Below are 24,641 nucleotides of genomic sequence, written 5' to 3' on the forward strand. Positions count from 1 at the left end.
TTCAAGTTCATTTCATTTGCAATCTATTTAAATTATCAAATGAGAGTATAAATTAAAGCAACTGTAAAATGTAATTTAGTCTAAAATTGATATATATTTTCATTCTCCACTGAATACATTTTTATTTGTTTGATAGATCGAGTTTCTTTCCTGTTTAATTACACTTTTTCTTTATAAGAACAATTTTTTAAGAACACGACCCTCAAAATTGATCAAAAGTTAAGAACAAATTAAGAATAAGCTGAGGCTGAGCAACTGTAAAATGCAATTTTGAACAACGTTCTATCTCGATAACGATGATGTTAAGCCATGTTTGGGTGCTTTTTCGGTGAATATATACTGTATACTTGTCGGCAAATGAAGGTTGTCTCACTCACTTTGTTGGCAAATGAGGCCTGAACACCTACCTAGAACGAAAAAGCTAGCAATTGCACAGCTTGCACACTACTGATTTAAGAACAAATAAAGAACAATTCAGCCTCAGATTTTCGAAAAAATTAAGAACAGTCAGCCTGAACTTAACTTTACTTTCTCTCTCTCTCTATGTGCCGTGCCATGTTCTTTCAAGGCGTGGGCGATCATGGCTTTCCACAGCTTCCTTTCCTTTGTTCTTTTTAGCATTTCTTTCGTTCTCCCTCTTTGTCCTTCAGGTACATGTTCTGCCATCCATGTGCTCAAACTAGTCAAGTACTTTATCAGTGGTCCTCTTCTGCTTTTCTTCCCTTCAATGCTTCCCGTGAGAGAAATTCTCCAAACTTTCTTTCCTCATAACATGCCCCAAAAATTCCAACTGCCACTTTCTAACTGTTGGCAGTAGTTTCCTTTCAGTTCCTATTTCCTTTAGAAATTCTTCATTTGTAACTTGGTCTGTCCATGGAATCTTTAACATGCGCCGGTAAAACCACATTTCAGCTGCTTCAAGTTTGCTCCTAATATGTGCTGAAATTGGCCAGCATTCAATTTTCTGGTTCTTATAAAAGAGTGTTTAAGGCAGACATTGTGGTGTCAGGGTGGGGGCTTATTCTAGGATTGCGGTTTATTATCAATTTTTAATTCACGGACGAGGGGGCTTATAGAAGGGGGCAAGTTCGAGGGTTTGTCGTATTTCGACAAGTTACCTATCTCGTTTCCAAACTTACAAACGAGGTCAAGTACCTGCTAAAAATGTCAACAATGACAGCAACAACACCAAATGAGCGGAAGAACTTTATGTAAATGAGTCCATGTTGCAAAGAAAAAAAAGTTACAGTTTATCTTTGGACAGGAGAGAAATAATGAGGCAGTACAGGGGAAAATAACATTTTAGGTATCGTATAATTACAAGTGTATAACAACAAGTGTGTATTTGTGTGCTTTGCATGAGTAAAGAGAGGCCTATTCAAAGGAAATTTCTCTCGTTCTTTTATATTGTATAATATTCTTGCAGTTTGCTCAGCTTTCAACTAGGATAATGACAGCTGACCTCAGGTGGAATTTAAAGTATTTAAAATTAAGTCAATTTGCAAATGTGATGCAGCCCGGAACATTATAATTTGAGAAACTACGGATGGATAACATCCCCCGAGAGTAGTTGGCATGTAGTGAAAATAATTGCTTTAAGTGACAAGAAGCTTTCATTTTGATGTAAAAGGTATTTCTGTCTCTCAGTCCAGTATAGATAATGAAAATTTTTATGATGAAAATTACTATTTACCGATCTGGCTCAAAGTGCTCAAAACCGTATAGGCAGTGCAGCACACGCAACAATGATATTGAATGAACTTATTTTTTGCATAAAGTGAAAAGTATGTTTTTGATTGCAGTTGACTACAAAAAGAATTATTCTTGTTCAGATTGAAATGCTAGTCTGTAAGAAGTATTAAAAATCTTTTGAATTTAGCTATTTACTGGTTAGAGCTATTTAAAAAGTTATTTTTTTATTTGATTTCTAAAGGTGAAAACTGGCAAAAAGCAACCCATATGCTCAAAGCATTATGGATCACTCGGATATTGAGGAAAGTCCAAGTGAGCAACAATTGAAAGAACACCGTAAAAAATGGAGAGTCACATGCAACTGGTTACCCAAAAGATACTTGCTGGCAATCCTAAGCTTTTTAGGGTTCCTAAATGTCTATTCGTTACGCGTCAATCTTAGTGTTGCCTTAGTTGCCATGATTTCAAATAAAACAATAACAAATTCTTCTGGCCATGCCCTTTTTACAGTAGGTGTATTTCCTATAATTTTCTAAACTTGCGGTTTTATGTTTTGAAGCATTTCATTTTCATATTTGTGTTCAAAGATGACATGTCATTAAAATTTCTTTTGAATTTGCATATTTAAGTTTGCCATTTTTTAAACTTGAAATCTAACACAAATTCAAAGGTAAAATAGATTTGTTCACCTGTTTGATTGTCTACCTTTCTAAAAAATGTTTATAGAATTCATTTTTCACAATTATACAATTAAAACATTCTTACTGGCTAAGGGTACTGTCATGCATTTATATTATCTTATAATTTATATTAACAAAATATTTAAATGGTGTTTTGTCTTCTCAACATTTCTGATTTGCTTTATACTTGAATACAGACTAAATGGTCTGTAAATCTTTTTGCTAGGAGCCAGCAGAATTTTCGTGGAACACAAAAGAGCAAGGTATTTGTAATTTGTGATTAAAAGACACTCGTAGTATGTTATTCATTAGTATGTTATTTCCGAAACATTGTATTGCTTCTTTCTGAATTGCAAGTAGAAGCCATGACTTTATTACACCTCTACTTTGTGTCAATCCTGAGATTAGGATATCAGTATAATTAATATTTGTGATAATAAGCCTTTTGAATTTGAGTTACAGTTGTTGCTACAAGTTGAGCTGTAAAGTTTTGCAAGAACTCAATGTTGCTTTCATATATGAAATAATTCTTTTAAACTTAGATGCATGTTCCTTTTAACTGCTTGATGCTAGAAATTAATTCTTAGTATCTCTAAAAGCTAATGATACCTTCTGAAAAGCTGAATCCCAAATCCATTCTTTGACTTGACAGGTATTATCCTGAGCTCTTTCTTTTATGGTTACATAATCACCCAAATACCTGGTGGATATCTTGCAGCCCATTTTGGTGGGAAAACCCTTTTTGGTGGAGGTATTCTAATGACAGGACTGTTTACATTGCTAACACCATTAGCAGCAAGAATAAGTATGCACCTCCTCATAGCTGTTAGAGTGTTGGAAGGATTTTTTGAGGTAAGCTGACATTTTGTACAGTTGTACTTCAATTTTTTCTCAATTTAATTTTGGATATCAAAACAATTAAAATAAACTAGGATATTTGTAGGTTGATTTTCCCACACTACCATACCAAGAGATTTCCCACTCTATAAGAGGGACTAATGCAGTCTTATTTCTTCATTCTCCAATAACTGCAGTCTTCACTTTTCAGGGCGTCACTTTTCCATGCATGCATGCAATTTGGAGCAGATGGGCTCCACCAATGGAAAGAAGCAAGCTGTCATCAATATCTTTTTCAGGTATGTTATTTATAAATCAGTGAAAGCACAATATGTTCTTTCTACACCATTACTTGATCTTTAAAAAGACTATGTGATTGAGCATCCTAAAAAGTAAATTTACAAACAATGATGTATGTTAAAACAATTTTGTTTCTATTTTACTTACTATCAGATCAGACAATCTTACTGACAGACAAATGAGCCACCCCAGGCCCAGGAAAGACCCAATGCTGGGGCCCCTTTCTATCCACCTAAATAAACCTAAAAAGCATTAGATATGGATTAAAGTACATATAATTTTCTTTATTGCATTCATAGAACATTGTCAATATTTCCCATTACAGATATGATACACAGTTGCCATATATGTTGGCAGCTGCAGCAAGCCTTTAAAGGTTTCCTATCTTACAAGCCTCCTTGAAAGTATCTTAAAGGTAATGTGTCCAGCTAAAGCAAGCGACTCTGCGGGGGTTTCTGGAAACATGTGATTTTTCATGTCATCGCCCCAGCCATTACGGTCGTTTTGTTTATCTATACTGCTGCGAGGTTAGCTTTTCATGTGAGCAGTTTTGCATCGCAAGAATACTAACCAATTGCAAACCGTTATTTTGATGGGTGGCTTGACAAGTTGGGTATACGCAGTCCTTTTATATGGACACATTATTACCTTTAATAACATTAATAATAATCTCATTCGGACTCTAACCCCAGCTTTTAATGAGGATATTGAATTAAAAATAAATCAAAATTACCATTCTTAATTGTTTAGCAAGGACATCTGACCAGCCAGTAGCAGTAGGTTTGCTATTGAATTTCTAAAAAGCCACCTGACCTACCTTGAGCTTATCCCATGGTTTCGGATTGTAAAATGATTCCATTTTGGATTCAAATTCCATGATTTAAAAGTTGAGGACATGTGTCCCCAGTATCCCCTATGCCCTAGCTCTTTGTGGTTATATGTTGAAAAAAAAAAATATTTTAATTAAAAAAACGAGACAGTGCTATCACTATTATAGTCACCAAGTTCTTTCTGTATTTTCTGCATATAAACCTTTTTTTCAAATTATGACACATGATCTATTACAGTTGCTTCCAAAGGAATCTCATTTTCACATAAAGTTTCCTTTTTATAGTTAGTAAGTGCCATTGTCAAAATACAACATCAACATCTGCATTTTATTTCAACATCAGTGATTCTGGTTTATACTGACAAAGAAATAAGCAGTGTTTTCAAGTCTGATGAAATAGGCAAAGGATATTTAGAACATTGTGATCATTTTCTTGGATTTTTGATATTTTACAATTTCATTTCTTTTTCCTCCCAATTCTCAAATTTCCTTTTAAAAGGAAATTTCCTTCCAAGTGGAAGCAAGATGTTAGGCAAGACAGCCATGCATTCTGTTTCGCTTCCACCTGCTGCAAAGGCGTTTTCTGCCCACGGCTACCTACGTAATTCATGGCAGATTAAAAACAAAATTCTCCTAAATTTTGCAAAGGACCCGGCCGTATTTTCGTGAAACTAGCAATCTTTTAATTATACTTTTGTCTTAAAATAATTGAGTTTGAGGGCTATCATTGATGTCAAGAATTATTGATGTTTGTATTCAGCTGTCGACACATGCTCCAATCTAACAAAGAACAATTATTGAAAACATCATCTAAAAACACTGCATAACGGCTCAAGGAAGAAAGCAGGTTTTGATTTGTGCATAAATTGACTATGATTTGAGCATGTTTCTCGCAGATTTTAAAATAAAGTGTAATCCCGATATGGCGAACCCCGTATATAACGAACTTCCCGGTTTAAGGACTTTATATCTGGTCCCTTGAGTTCTGCCTTACAAACCTCGGATATAACGAACTATCGTTCCTGCGAACAAAATGTTAGGCCCCTGACTCATAAATACCTTCGGTATAACAAACTTTATAACAAATTTTCATCTGTTATTTTGATTTATTTTTTTCTAGTGTTCATTTATCACTTTCTCTCAAGGAAAATCGTTATTGTCAGCGGTAAAAACATACATCGGCAAAACATGCACTTTTTATGAGTTGAAAATGGAGATGAGATGCGTGCATAAGTTAAAATACCTTTTCAAAGCATTATTTCAAAGCAAAAATTTCAGTGAAAAAGCCAACGCACAGAAAGCCAAATTGTAATGTGTGAAGAACAACATTTTCATTTTTGATCACTGACCATTATAATTCTTGAATCCAGCTTGTTTGTTTTGAGTAAAATGTGCACAGAAATTGGGGATAGCCTAAACATTCCAACGGGTGGGTTTATTGACACGTGCACTGTGAAAAGAACTCAAGAAAATTTCACCCGGCTTAACGAACCCCCGATATCACGAAATATTTTCTTGTTCCCTTCAGAGTTCGTTATATCGAGATTCCACTGTACTGGACTTAAAAAAATGAAAAAAAATGTTCTATTCCTCAAATTTTTTACTACTTATTTACATCTGACCATTTATCCCTAATTTTACATTAACTGTTTGAATTCATCATAAATAAGTATTTTTAGTGTAGTACATCAAATGTAAGATTTTTCTTGTGAGTTTCCCTTGCAACCTGCTGCCTTACAAAAAATGATCTACTTTCGATAGGAATCCCTAGATTCAAACAACTAATGATGAATACCCTTAAAGATGCATGCCAGGTACTCGCCAATATGGTGCAACGTCACAGGTCCCCCTTTATCCATCGCTTGATGGGCCCTGTGCGGTCAATAAAGGACTGGAGACAAATAGAACCGGTCCTCCTGTAGCACCCGGGCCCTTGGCCCACGTCGGCTGTCCCTGCCCGGTCAGTAGGCCCCTATTTGGAGATATTTATTTTAACAAAAGGGATACCAACTTTCTAGACAGGAAGAAGCATGAGTATAGTACAATGAAAACAGAAAAAGAGAATCTTGCAAAAATTTATCCAATTTATCTAAAAATGATATCAAGAATTTGTGAATTATTTACATTAACAGTAAGGTACACCTCCCCCTGGACACATTTCAGGTGAGGGGAAGCAAAATCTGAACGACATATTTTTGCATTTAAAGAACATTATTTAGTGTTTGCTTAGACGCTATGTTTTGACCTGTCATTACCGCTAACTTTTTAGGACCATTTGCTGGAACGGTTTTTGGAATGACATTGTCAGGAGCGATAGCGCATAACCATGGCTGGCCCGCTGTTTTCTATTTCTTTGGTAAGGTGGTAAAACTTTATTGCAAAATTTAGCAGTTCAATGCTTTTATTACAGTCTGTTGTGTTTTAGAATAAAGATGGTTTTTTCGTGTTGCAAAAGGAAAGTTTATGTTGCCCAATCAGAAAGAAAAATATACTTACCTCAAGATATTTTAATTAATTTGCATACCTACTGGTAACTATAAACTGTAAGCATTAAGACTCATATTGACAGAAACGCTATAACAGCATGCCGTGTCTTGTGCCAAATTATCTACACGAAGAGAGTAAGATGTTTCTTTCTTAAAAACCTTATAAAGAGGTTAGAAAACAGGAACCCACAACACCTGAAATGGAATGGTTATTGGAAGAGTTTAGTTTTACGAGGGTTGAAGCTAAAGCGATGCTCGATAAAAACAAAAAATTTTCGATTGTTAAATATTTGGAAGTGAATTTAGAAAGAATGTCAGGGTATATATACCCCGTTTTGAAGTAAAATTTTGGGGACGCTCCTACACCCAATATGTTTCAGGGCCATAGCTACTATTGTTGTTGATCACCAACCCCCCTCCCCCCAGAAAAAACTTTTGTTTCCAATGACCAATCCCTTTGTTTCTACTGTTTTCATGCAACGGTGTCCCCAATAACTTTATTCTCCCTACGGCACTAATGGGAATAGCGGATGTTACACGTTTAGGGGGCTCAGTACGGATCTTGCCCGGATGCTTTTGCTTCATCAAGATAGAACTGCTCGAAATGAGCATGAAATGCCTTACATTTTGATGATTTGGGGGCCTACAGCCCTCTCAGCTCCTATTTTCCCTACGCTTATGATGACACTGCGTTTATTGAATTCCTCTCCACTTATAATTAAGTACAATCGAACCGCATATTGTGATATTTGTTTGTATCCTTCGCAGGCCTCCTGGCAATTATTTGGAGTGTGTTTTGGTTTTGGATGGTTACTGATTCTCCTTTCGATCATCCTACGATTACAGATAAGGAACTTGATTATCTCAAACAGGAATTATCAGAAGATAAGACCGAATCTAAAGTGAGTCTAACCAGTAGTCACTTTTCTTAGTTCGCAGCCCTCGGTTATGTCAAAAAATCATGCATCATCCCACCTCTCTTATTCAAACCTGTTTTTTGTTTTCAGTTATCACGAAGCCAATGTTTCACATGTAAATTTGTACGATGACAGAGAATTTCAGTGTTTTTATTTCTTCTCGGATTTACGAACAGATATCCTTGACTTTATTTTCCTCCTCGTTTAGTTTAGCCTTTACCCGAACCCTGCTGATTCAAACATCTTCCTGCCCTTCTATTTTATGCCCTTTCCTGAAGAGATTTAGAAAATATGTTCCTCTTCTTCCTCAGTTATCAACAAAAACCCAAGTTTTTGCAGTTATGAAAAAGTGATTTCTCAATAAAACGAAAAAAATCTCTGTCACTTTCAGAATTTTAATTGGCCAGTCTATTAGAATCATGATCATGAATTGTTGCGAAGAAATGTAGATCCATGTGTCCAGGATGGAAATTTCGGTGTCATTTGGACGGCAAATGTGCTCTTTTTCGAGACTGTTTAAGAATTTTCGTAAATTTTTAATGTGCACTCTCAAGTATAGGTCATGCCCTTTAAATGGCTTTTGACTAAGGTATGCACCGTCATCCTTAGTTAAATCCTTAACTAAGTGCTTAGCTAATTATTCTGTAAAATTAAAAAGCAAATCCTCAACTAAGTGCTTAGCTAATTATTCTGTAAAATTGAAAAGCAAATATCGATCTCCTTATTTTTCAGCTAACAACGGTTCCATGGAAGGAGTTGCTCACATCTGTCCCCGTGTGGGCAATTATAATCGCACATTTTACAGAGAACTGGGGCTATTACACACTACTTACGTCACTTCCGACTTATCTTAAGCTGATGCTAAAGTTTGATCTACAGAAGGTACGCATCAATTAATAAATGACTTGTTTTCCTTCACATATTTTCACAGAGTTGAAAATGGATTAATTTGTTGACAGCATGTATGCCAAAGATTTCTTCTAGCGGTGAGGTCTAATAGGCCCCCTGCTCAATTTCATCTTCTTTCATGGACACCTTGGACATAGCTCTCATTTTATATTGATGACTAAGTTGTGTTTAACTTCTTTCTTGGGCCATATTCTTTTGCTTTCTCGATACCCAGAGATGGCAAAAATTTGTTTCTAGTTGGGCCTGCCAAAAAACAACAAATATTTTCTGTGCCACAAACTAGTCGCATAGACATCTAGACATTTGTTGGGTCTGTTGAGCAATTGACTACTGTTGACAATATTCATTTCCGTTGACTTTTGCAAAGATTATTCTGCAGTAAGCTGCTGCTTATATTTAATATGCTCCTCTAGTTTACAATGCAACAAAATTGATAATTTTGATAAGGTGTCCCACTGATTCAAAACCTTTATACGCCAATTTTGCAGCAACTTAATACTCACAGCAGTTTGTTTGGTTTAATACCTTGCATCTTACACCTTCTCGGGATATTTGTGCCTTATTGATATTATGACCGATTGATCATTGACCCAAATTTTTTTCTGGGACCCTTCGTCCCATGGTGTGATACTTCTCCAACCCTGTCTAAGGCAGTTAGATTTGGATTTTGTCAATATTTTTAAACGATTGACGCCGCTACAAATCACGTTTCTTCAGCTCAAGCTTTTAATTCGTATAATGGGTCATATGTGCGACTTATTTCTCTTTTGAAAATACTTCGTTGTTACACTTCATATATTTTTTGTAGACGGGATTTCTCGCCTCTTTTCCATATCTGGTCATGATCATAGTTGTTCAGACGGGGGGACGTCTTGCAGATTTTCTACGGTCGTCGGGAAGAATGTCAACCACTACTGTTAGAAAGCTTTTCAACACGTTAGGTTAGTACGCTTTCGCACCATTTTATGCACTTATCTTGCAACCAAACATAGTTGTAAGTCAATCATTTGCAACGGAAGACTGTTGTGATTTACATTGCAAAGCACTTCCTTCCTGGTAATCCAAAAAACTTTGTATCTTTGCAAAATTTTCATCGTGCTACAAGTCTCAGTCTTCAAGATGGCCAAAACGTTCATTTTTAATGATTCTGTTCTTTTCCGCCTCTATGGTAATATGCTTAATTTGCCATGAACTTTGAATATCTCAAATACATAGATGATTTCTTTCAGTTGCTTTTTAGAACAATAATGCAATAAGTTAAGTTTAAAAATATTCAAGTTCAACAAACACCAGCAAGCTGCTGATTTTGAAAATGCTTTTTATTTCACGCGTCATTTTAAATAAAATGGGAAATTTAATTTGTAACAATTTTTTGAGAAACAGTTCCACGCTGGGAGCTCAATCTTCAGTAGTTTGTCGAATGAAATAATTTTTTACCTAAAATGAAGTGTGCAAAAAATAGTTGCTGCATTGTTATTTTAATTGGTCGTTAGGGGTTGAATCTCGATGTACAGTAAAACATAGCAAGCACGACGCATTGTTTTGTTAAAGAAGACCAATCGTTTTGGCAAACAAACCCAATGGTTTTGATACACGAATAACGCTGTTTTGGTTTCTTAGACCAACACCACTATTTTGGTAGGCCAGTACTATTGTCGTGGTAGACAAGTAATATTGATTTGGTAGACCCAGAAGAAGCGCAACAGTGTGCTTTTAATGTAGTGTTAAAACTTTCTTGCCAATGCGTCTCAATATATCTTTGGTGCAAAATGATGTATCCCCCAGAATTAAATTTATCCATGCAGTACATTGATTGCCTCACCTTTTTTATCCAGATTAAGTTTCTTGACTCTTTGTCAAATCCCAATGTTGGTCCCGATTAACGTTTGAACTTTTGCCAAAGTTTCTTTCATGTATCCCTCCTTTCTCTTGAATAGGGTTCATGTTCCAAGGCGTTTTTATGATAGTCGTTGGGTACAGTACAAGCAAATACATGGCCATGTTTGCTTTAGTCATGGCTGTCGGATTCGGTGGCCTTGCATGGAGTGGTTTCATTGTCAACCATCTCGATATAGCACCGCGCTATGCAAGCCTCCTTCTTGGAATCAGCAACTGTTTCGCTACCATTCCAGGAATTGTCAGTCCTCTTGTTGTTGGATTCGTCACTACACACGAGGTCTGTAACTAGATAACTAGACTGGGCTATTTTCGCAATAACCAATAGATGCAATTATTAGAAAGACATCTGTGATATTTTTACGTTATCAGCTATTATGTATAATACTTTTTATTTAGTGTAAGACAATCCTTACCTTGGTTTATTGTCTAAAATTTGCACTACCTAAGAGCCAAACGCTCTTCAAGTTGATCAAGGAATTTTCTTGTAGAACGGACACATTTATGCAACTAATTTGCACTACACACACTATGCATTTGTTGTGCCTGGAATATTCACATTTAGTATATTGTTTTTTATGGAAGATATTTCTCTACCCAGACTAAAGAAGAATGGCAAATAATATTCTTCCTGTCAGCGGCAGTTTACGGGCTTGGAACTGTGGTTTTCTTGATTTTTGCCTCCGGTAAGAAGCAGCCATGGGCTGATCCGAATGGGTACCAAAGTATTTCTGAAGACAACGATGATAAAGACATGTTGCTGAAAGAGGGAATCGAGGATCAGAAAGGCACCCCATCGGCTACAAATGAAACGGATGAGAGGGGAGAACCAGAATCTCTAGAAATGAAGGGAATTTCGAATTAAATAGTGATAATTTTTAAATATTTAGTTATTTGCGTAAGTAGGTTTATCTCTTTATCTTAAATAGCTGGAGATGGGGGATCATTCGAGCAGTGATGTGTCCAAATATTATTATTAGATTGAATACAGAATGCAATTTAATAAATACCAGTGTAAGGATCCTGGTCATAGACTCTTTTTCTAAGAACCAGTTAATTAATGTTCAGGCTGGCTGTTTTTGTTTTTTTCGAAAATTCGAGGCTGGATTGTTCTTAGTTTGTTCTTTAATTATTAGGTTGTAAACAGTGCAATTGCTAGCTAGTGTGCACTAGGGGGGTTTCAGTTTCGTTTACCAAAAAACTGAGTAAGACATCCTTTGTTTGCCGATAATTTACCGAAAAGCACGCCTAATATAGCAAAAAACTCCTCGTTTTTGAGATCAAAGTTTAAAGGGGGTTTCACAACATTGTTAAAAACTGTATTTTGCAGTAGCTCAGCCTCACCTTGTTCTTGATTTATTCTTAACTCTTGACCAATTATGAGGCTCGTGTTTTATAAAATTGTTCTTATAAAAAAGAGTGCCAATTTTTTGTTTGAAAAGGTGACTGAGAGCTTAGGAGAAAAAATGCTTAAAGCATGCTTAACGATCGAGAAAACAAAGGCCTCTCTCCAAACTGATGATACATTCGAGAAGTTAAAGAGAATAGAAAATAAATCAGTTATCAACCCCCGGGTAAACAATTCCAAATTTTCGTAATTGTGAATAAGCGCTGTCTCCATTAATTGTGGGAGCTAATAAACTCCCTAGTGTTTGTTAGAGTAAAGGTGGTAGGATGCAAGCTGAATAATTTCATTTCTAGTTACGTTAATGTAGTGGTCCTCTAAGACCACAATATTTATTTTTAAACGGAATTGCATCGTTATAGCAAATAGAAAGAATATAATTCGTATTTGTAAGGGTATTTGTATTATTAAAGCAATTTTCTTTCAAATGTATAGTATCAGTGTTTATGTGGTCAAACTATACACTACACCAGTGGGGATGTACAAAATTAGATATTTTCTTTTTCATTTATTGGCTCTTGTCTTTTTGTAGCTCTGAAAATTACAGTGGTGTATGCTAATATGCCAAGATTCAGGTAAGGGGATTTCTCAGAGCCCAGTTACTCTGGTTCCCAATTTTATCGCGGCTGTGGACCCAGTTGTGGATCGAAAATCTCAACAGTCATGTGCTCGCGTTTCTGATTGGCCTATTTCGATCCACGACTTTTTGATTGGCCTATTTCGATCCACGACTGGGTATATATATTCCCTAGCGTAGAGTTTTCGATCTATGTTCTGACGTTTTAAACTCTGAAGAGTGTCAGACGAAAGGCTTTAGTTTACTCAAATGTTTGCTTTTTTCAAAGCCATTTTTTAAGTTTTGCACCGCCAAAAGGTTGTTTTCAATTGATATTATTTCATAAGGAAGTTGTGAATAGGACGAGAGGGCATTAAATTGACGAGTGAAGATCGTTGCCTGACCCTTTGAGACTGTGATAACCTGATTTAATGAAATTCCAATTGTTCAAGTTTTTGGAAGCAAATGGTAAGATGTGAAGTTTGGTCATCAATGAAGCTTTGTCCGAAAGTGTTATTTGATTGATGAATAATAACATTGCCAACCATCGCAGAAAACCTTCTCTCCAGAGAATACCCCAAGCACTTGCTACGGCTGGGTGATGTTGAGTTACAAAAGCATGACGAATGCATTCCTTGCATGTGTCCATATTCTTTTTCACCCACGTTGATAAATCAATTACTGAACAGTTCTTGACAATTTCTTCGTCAATGCTTGATAAGGAACTTGGACTTACAGTGGGAGAAAGCAATTCAAAAGTTCTTCAATTTTCGTGCTGCCTTGAAAAGACCGACAAGGTGAGTGAAATTGCTGAACTTTAATAAAACGACAACAAACGTTTTGATTACCTAGCGACTTGCACGTGCGACCTAATGCAGTGGCATAAGAAGTAGCATGCGTTAATCTAATTGGAAACGCAGTCAAAGAAAACCTAGGTAATGCACGCAAGTCCTTAAATCACTGTTTTTGTAGGCCATAGTCTCCACCTAGCTTGCCCTTGGAATTCGCGCGACATTTTAAGATATCCCGTTTTGGTTGTTTAAACATGAGTAAATGTGTTCAATTTTGAAATAATCTTCGTTCCTTGAATTACAGCAAGCCACTGCGACAATAAAAGCTGTTGATTTAATGAACCAGGCCATTTCAGTTCATTTTTACGTCTAAAGACGTTATTCTATTGACAAATCAATCTGCGATTTGAAGAGGTTCAAAGGTCATTTCCTTTCGCTATGGTAAAACATTATCAGACTATGAAAATGTTATTTGGAAGACATTTATTTATACTTTGTTGATGTGCAATGTTTAAAAAATGTGTCGAAAACTGAACACTAGGTGCAAAACTGTATTAGATAGAGAACTTGGTTAATTTTGAATTCATTGGATGAAGAAAAGAGACGTTTTCCAAAAGAAGTTTCACAAGAAGCTTTAATTGAACGTGGGGTGATTGGAATAAAATCCAAAAAACAAAAATGGCACCCTTCCAGCATTTATCGACCACGGTGGTTAAATGATAATTTTTTTAATGAAATTGATAAGAGAGCAGATTACTATTCTAGAAATTTGAGAATCCTGTTTTCGTTGTCAATTTTAATTCTTGATTTGGGGAAAATTCTATTTCTAAGTCAACACTTTCATTGACTTTGATATGATTAATTTGTTTAAAGAACCGACATGCACGGTGCATTGATTTAATCTTAACTGTTTTTGGATTGTTGGACATCTATTCATTATTTGCTACTTCTCTAAAGGAGAGTTTTATTAAAGGGGGACCTGGACAATCCATTATAAAGATTACAAGAAATTCGACTCAGTCAAACTTCTGGATGATATATCTAATAGAGCATCACAAATCACACTCATTTTTTTATAAGAAACAGGCTCAATTTTTCGAAAGTAAAGAAACAACCCTACTGAAATTGAAAAAAGCTAAGAAACTTTTATAATTTGCAGTTTTAATTTGACACTCGAAACATTGAACATCACTGTATATTGCAACACTCATTCTCAGTAAATTGCACACTCAAATAGTTTACATTTAAAAATTTGTTTTGACTTCAACTTGACATTGACAAAGTTCATTCTGCTTAACTGTTTGCAGATCTCAACAGAGTTAGTCATTCTAGGAAAACAAAATTCCTTGATCACTTTGTTAGTTCATCTCTGAATGTGAGTAAACTATTTATTTTACCTTGAAAGCAAGTTTAAAAAATTCATTACCTAAGAAATTTAAGAAACATACCAGAAAACTTTTGATAGCAAAATGGCCAGAAAATTTAAGGAACTGCCAACCAGCACAGGACCTTAGTTTCTTATAAAAAATACGTGTATGTAGATTGAGACATATTACAATGAATTCAAAGCAGTGCTAACGATGGACCCTTTCTGAAGAAAAATCTCCGCTAAGCCATCATGCATCGCTCGCAACTACAAAAAAACAATAACAAGGCCCGATCCAAGCTTCATAATAAATCACAGGTGAATATTACCTGTTTTCCCGAAAAGTTGCCATTTTCCCATAGGCTCCCCTCTCTCTACTACTTTAACGCGATCAATACTTTAAGCTACCCTTGATTTCAGCCTAAGATAACAACCAGTGGCGAAGCATGAGCGCAGAACTAAGGCATACGGTAACATAAAATATACGGCCATATTGAATGAATGTAATCGTAATTTCAACTTCTTGAAAATACAAGCGGTAATTAATGATAATCGTGATAATGAATTTTGATTTTGAAGTTAACAAATCGTTTGTACTTTAATTCTAATCAATCAAGGTGTCTATTCTTTGCATCAGATGCTCCGACACAGGTTGGAAAGTGAATGGGGTCAAGGGAAAAATTATCACCCATGCGAAATGTTTTTGAAAAAAGCTCAATTGTTTTAAAAAATTTTTCAGAATAGCTCCTATGCTAAAATCGTTTCGCAAAAGATCTCATTCTTATTCATACTGCTCAAAAAAGGCATCATCTAATGCCGACATAATGTAAGAATTTTTTATGCTATAATGCAGCTGAGGATTCTGCAGAGCCTAGGTGAACAGGAGCAAAAGTTTCTACTCTCATTTTCTACTTTTATAGTTATCAAAGATGACAATAATGAGCTGTGAGAGTTGTTAGAAATGAAGATGCTTACATGTGTAATGGTTTCAGAAAGTTGTTCCTTGCAAATCATCAACTATTTGGCAAGGCTTGCGCTCAGGTGAGGCCCTATCAGGGGATGACATTATTTCATTTTTCATGATGATATCTTGAAATTATTTCATATTTCAAAATTAACAAAGCAAAGTATTTCAGAATCGTCAAATGTTCCATTCTGCCTCCAGGTGTCAGAAATAGTTGGACCGACTCACATACAAAATGGACCGAGTCTTCAAAACCAATTTTGCAGCTACGAATATTGAAAATGTATAAAGAATAGGTGCATAAAAAATTAAATGGATTTCGTACTTGGGTAAAAGTGGGGAATTGATTCTCTTTGGAACTGTGGAATCATTTGGTATTTTCAAGGGGAATCTAAGGACACTGGATGAAATATTTATCTTTGTTTTGCTCAACTTATTTTTTGGGAACACTAAAGAAACTCTAAAAACATACATGTACCAAAATTGATAGTCTTAAGTCTTTTGCGTGGAGGGTACAACCTGAAGGGGCCAGTTATAGACATGCCTGGAAGAGACAATAAGCTTGAAGGGTTTTTTAACTTTGAATTTTAGGACATCTTCTTTGGCTCTACCAATCGCCAAGAGCCCTAACAACCAGTAAATTCAGTTGTTTAATGCTTTAATCGATTCTTCATACTACAGTCATACTGTTATTTTTAGTCACTTACAGTCTTAGGTGCATTCATTAGAAAGAAATAATGCTAAAATAATATTAATTCGAAGCTAAAGCTAAGTGAAATCAACTCTTACGACGTTTTCAAGAAAAAATCAAAATAAATGCTGCAGATTGACGACATGTTTCTAAAGAGTAGATATTTTATAGACAGGGAATTTTGCATAACCATTTAGTAACCAGCCTTACCGAAATTTTAAAGGTTTAAATCATTAAGCCTTGGGAACTTTCTGGCAGAAGACCGGAAGTCACGTCCACATTACAAGCTTTTTTGACGATAACATCAGTTTTGAGAAATTCGAATGTCGCAATTTTGCTGACCGTGCAATTTTCATGCTTCCAGTAAAATGACTGCTGGACAATTACCAGAATGCTTCCAAGGCTTGAAAAGATCAGCGGCCTTTACTTTTATGATTTAAACTTCCATCCAGTTGGAAAAAACAGTTGGAGTGGACCAAATACCCTTTGCGGTTGCGTGTTTGTGGCTTTTCATAATATTGCTTTATTGTTTGATCCTTTTGCGCAGCTTATAATCACTTTTAGCATTACTTTTTGCTTTAGCATAACTGAAACAAAAATGATATGGTCGGACACAACATTTTTAAGATTAGAATAACGTTCCGGTGAACATGTTAGCTCCAGATAAAAGAATTGAAGAGCGAACAATATTTTTCTGAATTTTATTATCAGCAAGTCAATCCTGCATCTTAAATAGCTTACAAAACAGTGGTTTAGTGGTCTTAGGAAGAATGGCTAGTAAGTATATATGTGGAATAAGCAATAGATAAAAATATGTTAATGATGTTATTTGATGTTCTCGTCTATTTCAATGAGATAATATAAGCCAAAAGTATTTGCGGTAGATTTTATGCTATTGGTATTTTTCCTATTGGTATGAAAAGCCTTTTAAACTCCTAAAAAGATTGAGAAGATTAAAAGAACAACCAGGTGTAATATAGTTGGTATCTAAACAGGTCTACAGATCAATATTCACTTGAGTTAATGCTTGAGATCAATAGTCTCTTATATCTTCAAGTATTTCTAATTACAAACGTGCATTTTTCCCCTCTCTATGTTATGGCCCCGGGGTAGACAGAATTGATTCTCCCCGGGGTATCGTCTTTGTAGTGTATGTAAAGTAGCGTGTAGTTAAGGTATTACAATAACTTGTTATGTAACTTTTTGGAATGTATAAAAAGTCAATGCTGTTATCAAGTAGATAATTCTCACACAACATTTAAAGAAGTAACCTATTAAGTTATTTTGTTATTCTACATTTCATACTGGGAGCCAAAGTTATTTCATATTTCAAGACTCAAAAACCTAAATATTTATATTTTAATCCCGAAAATCTCAATTATCTCATATTTCAAATACCCCTTATAGGGCCTCTCAGGTCTACCGCATGCCCTGGTCCGTAAATTCTGACTATACTGGCAAGCCTTTTGACTTGAATTACGGAATGCGAATCATGACAAATAGACTTTGACCCCACTTTGACGAAATAATTTCTCTGGTTAACAGTCACAAAGTAGAGAATGGAAAATAACTAGATTTCCAATGATGTATCACGCAAGGAATATTCGCAAAAAGCAGCTTATAGGCAGAATAATATTGCGGATTATCAAACATTGGGAATGCTTGAGCTAAGGCTGACCGCAAGCTCCAGTCCGGAAAATTCTCACTGCTCTCAGACCCTGTTTACACTGTCCCGTGCAAGTTTGGAACCGTGACAAAACTGTCGCGGTTCGCCCTTCCGTTTACACTAGCACTGTGGAACCGTGACGATTTTGCTCTGCTATCCGGAACAGTTTTGACCCTGCTTTGAAAGCGAACGAATTTTGTACCGTCACGGTTCCGTTTTTGAACGGGACAGTGTAAACACCTATCCGAGACGATTTTGTCACGGATTCACAAAGAGGTCGTTTGTATGGCTGTTTCAGGTAATCGAGACTTTGATTGTGGCCACTGCTCTCAAGCAGCACTGGAGCATCGCATATTTCTCTTATTTCAGGCAGGCAAAAAGAGTGATGTCGGGGGGCTTCAGTTTTTTTTTTGATTTTTCGAATTTCACAATTTTTGGCAATCTCTTTACTTGGAAAAATAGCCAATTGGCATGTTGGCAATGGAAATCACTGCATGCTGCTCATGATCAGAAAAAGAGCCGTTTATTGCAGAAAATGTTATGCATTGACTTTAACACTACAACGTATTTATTAGCATACATAGACGCTGCGCCACTGATAACAACAGTACTGCGCTGAATTTTGTTTCGTGTGTTAATTTAGCATAGGTATGGCCACAAAAGTTTGAAATCTAAAGGGCATGGCCACAAAAATGTTTCCATAGACCAACAAAGAATTTTAGTTGTTTTGGAAATCACCCTTAGATTAGGCACTGTCCTAACAGAAGAAAACTACTTACTTTATAAGAAGGAAAGAAACACATCTGTCTCATTGTTACGTAAAGCAAAATTTCATTACTATTGGTCACTGAACGCAAAGGATGTAGCTGACAGTCGAAAATTCTGGAAAAACCCTAAAACCAATATTTTCAGAAAAGATAAATACAATTCAAGCTATAGGCTTTTATAGAAGTAAATAAGGAAATCGCAACGCGACGAGAATGAACAGCAACAAACACTCATAAATCAGTTATGGCTAATATTTCGCTCCGGCATACGGGGTTTTATTTTATCGATTTTTTGCCGCAAGTATTCCCTCGGAATCCGTCGAGCAGCCTGCTATTGTGGCCTTTCCTTTATTCACACACTATAAGCTTTTAGTTTTAGTGAAGCAACTAGCAAAGGATTATATGGGGCGAACTGGCCCGGTAAACGGGCTGGCTCGGGAAACGGGCCAGCTCACGTCTATGGTCTGTTACACGTGAAAAGTGAGCTACTATTACAAGGAAGTGAGCCAGCCTGGCTCGCTTTGGTGTAAGCGGGCTGGCTCGCCAAACGGACTGGCTCGTTTCCATGTAATCGCATCAAACCGAGCAAGCCTGGCAAGCGGGCTGAAAACACACACTGAAGCATGCGCAGTTTCTTTTCTTCGACACACAAGAATCAAAATGGCCGACAAAGTCAGTAAATCTGCTGCTGCTGCTGCAAAACTTAACTGACTATGTCTCTGCCTTTAATTTTTTTTAACACCAAACTTCTTTTCAGTCCGTGATAAGATTTCGTTTACACTTTTCCTGTACAAACTGTAGCAATAAATCAAGCCATTCATTTGAAAGGCTAAAGCAAGCCAAAGGCTAAACATCTTGGAAATATTCAAGATCAGCATTGTTTTAATTCCTCCACGATAATGCCGCGTCATTTTACATTTACTTCTAAATTTCCCGCCTTTTAACATACAACGCGCAAAACTGTTATGCGCAGGCAAATACAGCCGAGCTGGCCCGCTTGACGAGACAACTCTTTTCACATATAATACCAACGTAAATTCCGTCTCGGTAAACAACCCAGCCCACTTACCGGGCCAGACCGCTTCCATACAATCAGGCCCAATGAACTTATGTCCTTGAACGTCAAAAAGCATCGCCTATAATGTCCCCACCTAGTAAAATCTTAAAGGAGTTTTCTGAGATTTTATATGGCAGTTTACAAATATTTTAATTATGCTGCATTCCTGGTTGCGTTACGGACTTTTATATTCGTGGACTGGTAGCACAGACTAGTATCATCAGCATACATGGAAACGACAAAATTTTTGACAGATCATTTACATAAATAAGAAAAAGAAGGGGAGCCAGACGTGAGCTTTGGGGCACACCAACATCTATCTTCTCAATTTTTAAACTGATCCCATTGACCAGACAGAACTATTTTCATAGGTAAATCATTTTCTTTTGGAAGAATGCCGCATGTCTCTCAAGAATAAGTTCCAATAAGAATTCGGCAAAAAACCTTGTTCTTTGAAAGCGATCTTTGTTCCCTTTCTTTCCTTAGCTTTTTGTATGTGCCTTTTTTATCTTTCATCGAAACTTTATTTCCAGAAAGGAGTGTTGTAAAGACTTTATGTATCTTTCTGGATTCTCAGGGTGAGTACAAAAGCAAGTTCCTCTCAACTGACTCTCTATTTGGCAGCTGCTTTATTAGCAACGATTTGTGAATGTAGCGAGTTTTCTTCATTCTTTCTCTGGCTGGAAAATCTTTAAGAATATACCAACTTGTGTGATATATAGACTCACTTTTGATTACTCACGATTGTTTATTGCTCACGATTTAATAGCGATTCACTCTTCTCTCAGCAACCTGAAAACATGCTCTAAAGCCTAAACGAGGCTAAACTAAAATGACCAAATCGGCACACACTCCCCTAAAAGTTTAGCTAAGACTAAAGTTTTAACCACAACAGTCAGTTTGCTCATCGTCGAAAATCAGTTTAGTTTTTGTCTCTGCATTTCTTGCGGCTACTCTGCTTCCTCTTGAATGAACCTCTTCTCTGCAGGCATCTCATTTCTGATTTCCAGAGGGCATAAATGCTGTAAAGGCCTCTCCAGACGATTTCCCTTGTGTAATACAACCGCTCTTCGAATAACACCGTCTCTTCCTGTAACATTTTGCAAAACTTTCCCTTACATCCATAGTCCACGATTTTTTTCCTCTCCAACAATCAACACTACTTCACCAATCTCTGGTACAACTGCTTCTGTTCTGTTGATTCTATGATAGTCCATCAGGTTTTTGACATTATCACGTGACCATCTTGTCCAAGCATGTGTTCTTGCATTTTAAAGTCGTCTTTGACACTTTGACACACTGTCCAAATCTACTTCTATGTCATCCAGGGTATGAGCATTTTGTCCCCACAATATACTATTTGGTGTGAGGACCTTACCCTCACCGAAACTCACTTTCAATTTCATGGACTCTAGTTGCTCAAAAGAGAGGTGAGAACGACCGAGCGTTTTGTGAAGGGTGGCCTTGATGTCTTTGATAATCCTTTCATATATTGCCCCCCACCAAGGTGTTTTACTCAAATTGAAGTTCCATTTAATCTCTTGTCGAGCAAGAAAGTCAAGTAAAGATTCACTCTTTCGAAGCTTTTCGATTCACTCTGCTGTGGCTTTAAAAGCTCCCCCATTATCAGAAATAATGACTGCTGGTCTTGTTTGCCTTGCAATGAATACATTCAACTTCCTTTTGAATTCTTCCGCAGTCTGGGATTTTGTCATTTCCAGATGTATGGCTCTCATTACAGCACAAGTGAATATGACAATATAGGCCTTTGCTTCTTCTTTCTTTCCAACTTTGTAAATTATCGGCCCCGCAAAATCTACTCCAGTAAATTCAAACGGGCGGCTCTGTTCTGTGCGGGATTTTGGCATTTGTGCAGTTAAGTTTGCTCGATAGGGTTTGGTTGAAAATACTTTGCATATTTTGCAATTATGTATGTATCTCTTGACTAGTGACCTCAAATTCAAAATATGCCAATTCTCTCTAATTGCTGCCATTGTACTAGCCAAACCAAAATGCTTTATCCTCTCGTGTTCATATTGAATTAACTTCTGTGCGAATGTTCCATTTTCAAGATAGATTGGATGTTGTTAATGCTCCACTTCTTTTCTTTGTTTTGTTAATCTTGGCTTTACAGTTATTTGCGAATCTCAATACCCAGGCTGTTACTCGCAGGGTAGTCCAATAGGATTTACGTTCTAGTAAACTGTCCCACTCATCTATCAACACTTCATTTTCCTTCGAGAGAGCAACAATTTCTTTCATTGACTTCACTTGATTGCTTTGAACTCTTAAGAACTGGCTGTGCTGGCTAGTTTTCCTCATCCAATAACCAACTTGGTCCTTGGAACCAATTTCCTTTTTGTAGCTTCTCCATAGAGGCTCCTCTACTTCCGAGATCAGCAACATTCTTTTCGCTATGATAATGTCTCTATTTAACAGAATTCTTTTGAGTTCTCTGTGATATTTTTTTCACTCTATTTGATACGAAGGTTTTCCAAGTTTTTCCTGAGTTGGTTATCCAGTACAGTGCCACCATGCTATCCATCCACACAGTAATAGAAGCAATTGGCAAATTTTTCAATGCTTGACATAAGTTCTTTACTAGATTTGCGCTCATGTGACCACTGATAAGTTCTAATCTTGCAATACTAGTGTTTCTTTTTGCGATCTTTGATTCCGAGTTCAACAATCCCATTACTCTGCCTGTTCCATGTTCGATTACAGCAAGGGTGACTGTTGCACATGCCTTGTTGCTTGCATCAGCGAATGTATGAAGATGACTTTCATGATATCCTTTGTAAAGCTTCTTTGAATTTTGACACTGCGCAACTGACTTGTCCATTTGATCCAGTCCTTTTTTACAGACGGAGAAACTTCCTTGTTCCATTGACTGCTTTCCTCGCATGCCTCTCTGTAGATACTCTTTCCTTCAGCAAGTGTTGGTGACATCAGCCCCAATGCTCCCTAACATACGCAACATTGATCTCTTTGTCATTATTTCACGGTTTGTTTGTTTGGAACCTGGATTTAAATAGAATCATTCTAGTTATCCCACGTATAGCCTAATATCTTGCTTGGATTTTGCATTCCATCACATTCTAGCACCTTGATGTCAGATTCCCATTTGTGGACGGGAAACTTCCCTCTCTCTAGAATATATGTTGCTTCGATCTTGAATTCATCTAACTGTTCTTTGCAGTGTCCTGTTGTCATTTGGTTGTCCACGTAAGTGTTCTCTAGCAAATCTTCAACTGCTTCCTCATAAATGTCTCTGTACTGATCAATATGATACCTCAGTGTTGCTCCTAAAATGAATGGGCTCACTTCTGCTCCAAATGGCACTCTTGCAAAGCGTAGATGTTCCTCTTTGCTATTGATGTTAAATTGAAACCTAAATGCATCTCTATCCGGTTGAGCTATACCTTTCTGTAGGAATGCCTATTGCAGGTCTCCTTTCAACACTTGTGCAGACATTCGTGCTCTCACAATGATTTCCCATAATTGTGGTTGCAAGGCTGGGCCAGTGTACATACATTAATTAAGGCTGTTCCCTATTGGGCTTGGCCTAGCACTTGCATCGAACACCATGCGCACTATTAAATAATTCTCTGGGAATTCTCTGTGAATGTTTGACAGGTCGTCTTCTCTCCTATCTTCTATTCCAAGAATATCAAGACTGTAAAGTCTCTCAAAATCTTTGCTGTCTTTCACATACATGCACGTGCCACTTGTTCTGTCACCTCCATAAATAACATTCACGAATGTTGTGCCCTCTACTATTGGCTCTCCCTTCTTGCCTTGACAAACTTATTCAGTTTTTATTTTGCAATAAGTATTATCCCCCAATATCAATAGAGTAGTATATTTGCTTCCTGCGTGTGTGTAAAATATTTTATCCCTTGTATGTTTAAACCTCTCTTTCAATTCCTTTATACTTGGCCTTTCAATGGTGGTGAAATCTGGCAAATCTACTCTTGTCATTTCAATTCTCTCACTTAATATCCCATCCAATGAATTAATTGTTATTTGGTAAATTGGTAATGACTGTTTCTTTGTTCCATTTACTATTATTAAGTGCCCACTTCATACCCCATTGGCTTTAGCCCTAGCATCTTTGCAGCATCTTTGCAGCATCCTCTGAAATAAAATCTCTTCCTGCACCAGTGTCTAAATGTGCCCAGAAAGTTTCACCCTACAATTTCAACGGGACAATGGCTGGCAATGTTTTCTCTTCAATGGACAAGTCAACTGGCGCTGTTTTGTGCACCATGTTGAGCTGGCTTGTTCTCTCATGTCACATAGACTTGTATGATGTTTTGATTTGCACTTAAAGCAGCCTCTGCTGTGACATTTATTTTCTCTGTGCCCACAATTGAAACATAACCTTATTTCTACAAAGAACTTCTTTCTCTTTTCCAGGGTGTCATATGTTGGGCATGCATCTCCCCAATGGCTTTCTTTGCAAAACATACAATTTGGCCCTTGTCTGCTTGGCTTTAATACTGAAGCTCTTCCCTCCCCTTTGGAAAACCAGTGCTTTTCTCTCTTTGTTGTGTCTGGAGAACTGTCCATTTGCTAATCTGGTTTATCTCTCTTCAGCCATTTTCCAAGATTCTCGATTAGATCTTCCATACACCACTGCTCCCTCTTTTGGGCATACCATCTCTTGTAGGTAGCCAAATTTCACTTCGTCTGTTACATTTTTCTTATGCACCTGTGTAATGAACATATTTTCAAACCTTACCCAATCACTTGCTGTACCATTGAATGCTGTTATTTTCAATTTTGGTAACTTTGCCTGATCAATTTGATGACTTTCTCCATCTCCATTT

General features: G+C 36.7%; 1 protein-coding gene and 2 pseudogenes across 1 annotated transcript; 1 reads left to right on the forward strand and 2 right to left on the reverse strand.

The window, feature by feature from the left end:
- Positions 1-92: 92 nt before the first annotated feature.
- LOC135684548 (sialin) lies at positions 93-12,460 on the forward strand. The gene is made up of 11 exons (XM_065200152.2): positions 93-1,306; positions 1,934-2,201; positions 2,599-2,635; positions 3,025-3,224; positions 3,421-3,508; positions 6,608-6,694; positions 7,593-7,726; positions 8,474-8,623; positions 9,459-9,591; positions 10,588-10,826; positions 11,148-12,460. Exons 2-11 carry the CDS (start codon positions 1,974-1,976, stop codon positions 11,409-11,411), a joined length of 1,560 nt encoding a protein of 519 aa, XP_065056224.2. The 5' UTR covers positions 93-1,306; positions 1,934-1,973; the 3' UTR covers positions 11,412-12,460.
- A 5,924-nt stretch (positions 12,461-18,384) lies between these two features.
- LOC148957574 (uncharacterized) lies at positions 18,385-23,536 on the reverse strand (annotated as a pseudogene).
- On the reverse strand, positions 22,852-23,526 carry LOC148957575 (uncharacterized; annotated as a pseudogene).
- Positions 23,537-24,641: the final 1,105 nt, after the last annotated feature.

The sequence above is a fragment of the Rhopilema esculentum genome, chromosome 21, assembly GCF_057945365.1.
Source record: "Rhopilema esculentum isolate cy_ngs chromosome 21, ASM5794536v1, whole genome shotgun sequence".
Classification (NCBI taxonomy): Eukaryota; Metazoa; Cnidaria; class Scyphozoa; order Rhizostomeae; family Rhizostomatidae; genus Rhopilema; species Rhopilema esculentum.

Excerpts from the sequence above, each read along its gene's own strand:
- LOC135684548 (XM_065200152.2), top strand. The coding sequence starts at position 1,974 with ATGGATCACTCGGATATTGAGGAAAGTCCAAGTGAGCAACAATTGAAA. Across the intron at positions 2,636-3,024 it reads GTGGAACACAAAAGAGCAAG|GTATTATCCTGAGCTCTTTC; the intron begins GTATTTGTAATT and ends TTGACTTGACAG. Across the intron at positions 3,225-3,420 it reads TGTTGGAAGGATTTTTTGAG|GGCGTCACTTTTCCATGCAT; the intron begins GTAAGCTGACAT and ends TTCACTTTTCAG.